Below are 4,684 nucleotides of genomic sequence, written 5' to 3' on the forward strand. Positions count from 1 at the left end.
GCTGCATTTAACTGTGTTCTTTCGGTAACAAAGAGAAAGCTACAAATTGCTGGGTTCCTTGCATCGTTAGCTTTTCTAACTTATCTTTGTAATAAAAGACTAAAGCCATCAATACACTGCGTTCAACAATAGAGAAAAATAGCACAGATAGTGGGGGTATTGAGTGAATAAAATGATCGCTCTATTGACGGCATTTTTTGTTTGTTTGTTTTTGTTTTTCTGTTGTTGTTTTTTTTTGCAATCCTTGTGCGCGTGCTGAATTGCATCAGCAAAAGCGCGCGTGAAAACTATGTTCGGAAGCATGGTTTAAGCGCCACGCGCGCGCTAGGGTTGACATTGACGCAATCAACTACGCTACCAAGTAAACTACAAAAATGAAAGCAAAATTTTCCTACTGTGCCCAAAAACCTGTATTTAAACCAGGAATGCCAGAATAGCAGCATAACGCTAACCACCAACTGTTAACGTCTTCCAGCTGAAAAACTAGCTGTTATCTGTCGAAAATCATACTGAAAACCAACTGTAAACATATACCTGGAGATGGCATAGTGCGCGCGCAAAACAAGTGCGAGATACGCAAATGTTTTACTTACAGGGGAGGTGACAGGAAAAAATGTAACGGGCACCGTAGAAGTTTTTTTAAAAAGATGAATAACTTTAAAAACCGCGTGGTTACCTCTATATTTTATGTTATGAAATGGAAGTGGAAATCTATTCAACACGTCATTAGTTTCTGGTTGTGAGCAAGTTGTATTTAGACTGTATTTTAGCTGAACCAGAGGAAGGCTGTCAGAGACGCTAAAAGCGTTGTTGCAAAGATTTTGTTATTAAAAACATACAAACATTATGCCGACAACCGAAAGCATAACATTATTTCATCGCGAGGCATTTCCTGTTTCTTATCAGTTTGCAGGTTGTGCTGTAATCTGGCAACAATGGAAGCCTCCTGTCCAATGAAAAATGGGCGCGTGCCAAAGTTAAGTTCAAAAGGTTGGTTATCTCGTACACGCGGCCCCTTTCTACTATTGCCATTATCGCAAGAAGAACTTTTCTGCTTTTTAGCGTTCAGTCGACGTATTTGTTCTTTTCAAATGACTCAAGATAAAATGTTTTTTATATTACTATTTACCATGCAGTTTTAAGATATTTGTAAATGTGTTTGCTTTTCTGTATGTAATATAAAGGCGTCTTCTAAGGGAATCTCTGAAGAAATATCCTTTCCCTCTTTTTTCAGAAAAATGCTGATGTCAGCATTTTTGCTGAGATTCAAGGCTAATTATCTCGAAAAAATCCATGGCTACCCCTATTTTTCTTTATGGATTCCAATAGCCCTTGCAAAGATCTACTTTTTCCGCATGGTCCTAACCTTGCGAAAAAACCTTTGTATTTAGTAGGCACCGTCCTTAGGATAATAACACTTTCCGCTACTATGTCTATATTTCGCACTGCACAAATTATCGATATTGCATGTAAGTCAACAAACCACATGAATAATTTGACATTCTTAAAAGCAGAATGTCATCAAAAGTATCCCTTCCTCTTAAGATAATGCCAAGAGGAACACTTTATTCTAACCACCAGCCTGCCCTACAGCTTAATGGAAAAGTGACTCTTGTTGACTCGCTTCATTTTCCCATTTTAGAAATACCGTTAATTGTTGCAGTGCGTAATAGGATATTGGTTCACATCAAATTGACTCGTTTTATGCCAACCATTTGCCTGGCCTGTTAATTCTATATCATGAAGTGTTCCTTTCATTTTTTTCGGTTTCGCTTTATCGGTTGTTTTCAGCTGGTTTACTTGCATTTATTTAAGAACGCTGGAAAGCTTGCCGAGGGCAAAAACCTGGCTGATGCCAAACTGACAACTGAGATAGGAAGCGTCAACATCTTCTTGATCAACTAAGGCAGGTTTAAACTATTAGATTGTAATACGCGAAGAATACTTGTAAAGTAACAAAGGATGAGTTTTAAAGAATTCCCGATGCTACCTCGTTTTATGTGAAACCTAGCTTCTCGAATGTAGCCTCCGAGAAGAGACAAGCCGATAGTCAGGGGATTGTAAAAAGAGAGAGAGATTCTAAAGCTTATTACCAAAGGAACAGTTTAAAGCAACAGGGAAAATAGAATTACGTTTGTGTTGCGGTCCAAGGGTAGACCGGAGAATACTAAAAAAAGAGTTTAAATGAAATTTCCATTTTTTTGGAGTTCCAGTTTATCAAAGAGATCAGGAACATGTCTAAGGTGGGAAACATTATGCTCTCCAGCATTAATTTGCTTAAAATATGGTTATTCAGTCAGCAAATTTTACAAACCAGCGCTGTAACCATCTTCTAACATGTAAAATGTGAGCCGGTTGAGCCAAAACGCTGTAGCCTTAAAATTATTTGCATGCCGCACTGTAAGGTTTACACTTTACAATTTTATTCTCAAAGGATCTTTCTCCACCCAAAGAAGAAGGAAAACCAGGATAAAGATAAAGGTACGAGTATACAACTCAAGCTGGCGGCTTCACTTTTTAATTTTTATTGCCGTAAATAGTAAGTAAGTAAGTAAAGTAAAGTAAAGTAAAGTAAAAGCTTTATTAATGTGTCAATGTATTTAGTTTTCACAACTAACTGGGGACACAACAACAAAAAAGTTAATGATTTTAAATAAATAGTATGATTTTAACCTCAGAAAGGCTGGACAGCTGAAACTTCGTCATATATTAAGACCGGAATAGTCAGAGTTTGTCCTCATCCTCTTTAATCTAAACCCCACACATTCGGTTACAGCAATCAGATCTCGTAGTCGTGCACGTGTTTTAACTAAGAACATATCGATAACATTGTGATTGGGGACTTCTTCTTCTTTTTAATTTTGAAATTAATAAAACACTAACAAATGAGAAAATTTACACGTTGATGTATGCTTTTCAGTTCCTGTCAATTGCGGTTAAAAACCTGACACGATTAACTCGCTTCTTTCCACAGACAGACGAGTAATTACGTCTCACAGCAATGGATAAAAGGATAGAGCTTTGAGATGTCGTCTTTATCTGAGTGCATACCCTGGATGACTGTAGGCTCAGCTGAGTCTGTTGCTATAGTTACCCTCAACCTCTGTACGATAATTGTTTTCACAAAAAATCCTAATCTCCGCAAACGTAGCACGCACCTGTTGATAAATTTAGCGGTTATAGACATGTTGGCTGGAGGATCTGCTGTATATTATCAGTTGTATGTGGTTGGGGCAACCTGTGATGTATGGAAATGGCATTCATTTGAAAGTTGGCCATTTGATGTACTCCAAGTAGTCATGTCTTTGTTACCTACTAGTTCTTTAGCGAACATTACTATAATTGCTTTAGAACGGACACACGCAACTTTCTGGGCTTTTAGGCATCGCGTGCTGAAGAAATCGGTGTACGGAATAATAGTTGCAGTTTTTTGGGCAACAACTGGCTTGGTAGCAGTTGCTTATACCCTCCTTAAACATTTTGGCGAATTATCTTACTTAACTTCTGACTTGACGGTTTCTTTAGTTGTGGTGTGCCTTTTGATTATTTTCGTTTCTTACGTGTCTATTGTTATTAAAGTCCGTTGTGGAGCGCAGCCTCAACACCATGGTGCAGCCAGTAGAGAAAGAAAACTGACCATGACATTGTTGATTGTAACTGTCGTATCTCTTCTGCTGTACCTACCAATTGTGATCTTTTATTTTCTCCAGTTTGGCAGAAAATTTGAAATATTGCAGTCACTGTACTCTTCAGAGTATTTTAATTTATCTAATGGAGTAATAACTTTATATTTTGCCAACAACCTTGTAAATCCTATACTATATGCTATCCGCATGCCAGAATACAGATCAGCTTTACTTTCACTCTTTCCCAAACGACCTCACCAACAAAGACGAGTTGTAGATTTACCTCTTCGTGACATGTAATGCGGATAATAAATATTAAACGCTATTACATCTCTCAGCCTCGCTTTGCTTTTTTTCGAAAGATTATGTTAACCCAAATTTCAATCAAGGACGTTCGATCGCGGCCAAAATGTTCCCACGGATAGATTTTTTTTAACTTACCATGAAATAAGGTAAAGATCAGTTTTGGCAAAAACATGGGGGTTCATGCACCGTGCTCGTTTTCGAGACCGAAAGCGCGTTGAACACCATCCTCTTTTAGAGCTTTTAGTGATGTTAAGATAATGTTAGCCTACACTGAACTATTGGCCATAAAAAAAGCTACATTCGTGAAATTTAGTGTATCAGGTGAACCGAACTCAATTCAACGCAACTAAGTATATTAATTAAACTTCTGGATCGAGCTGAGGGCGTTCCTTGAGGTTGAATTGGTCTTGAAAATAAATAAATACTAGCTTTGCTCTTCCACATTCGAAGAAAACTTCTCTCACACAAAAGCAGAAAAAGCGAAATATTTGTAACTTATCACGAATAGATTTTTCCTGTTTTTGGTTAAAATGGATAAAATTGGGAAAGGAATTGATCAACGGAAAGAGAACTGAGAGCAATCGAGCATCCAAGAGAGTAAATTGCAGGCGATGTTAGCGCACACTGTGCATCTCTATACTCTTTAGGAAGATGAATTTCCTACGGAGAAAGGATGCACGGTAAACATTGGCGTGAACGTCCTTAAGTAGATGAGCACGATCAGGAAAAGAAATATTTATCTTCTTAAAAAA

The 4,684-nt window shown here is 37.7% G+C and overlaps 1 protein-coding gene across 1 annotated transcript; it reads left to right on the forward strand.

The window, feature by feature from the left end:
• The first annotated feature begins 3,026 nt into the window (after window positions 1-3,026).
• On the forward strand, window positions 3,027-3,926 carry LOC145480394 (melanocortin receptor 5-like). Its single transcript, XM_081458678.1, has one exon. It carries the CDS (start codon window positions 3,027-3,029, stop codon window positions 3,924-3,926), a length of 900 nt encoding a protein of 299 aa, XP_081314804.1.
• Window positions 3,927-4,684: the final 758 nt, after the last annotated feature.

Source organism: Orbicella franksi, chromosome 3 (genome assembly GCF_964199315.1).
Source record: "Orbicella franksi chromosome 3, jaOrbFran1.1, whole genome shotgun sequence".
Taxonomy (NCBI): Eukaryota; Metazoa; Cnidaria; class Anthozoa; order Scleractinia; family Merulinidae; genus Orbicella; species Orbicella franksi.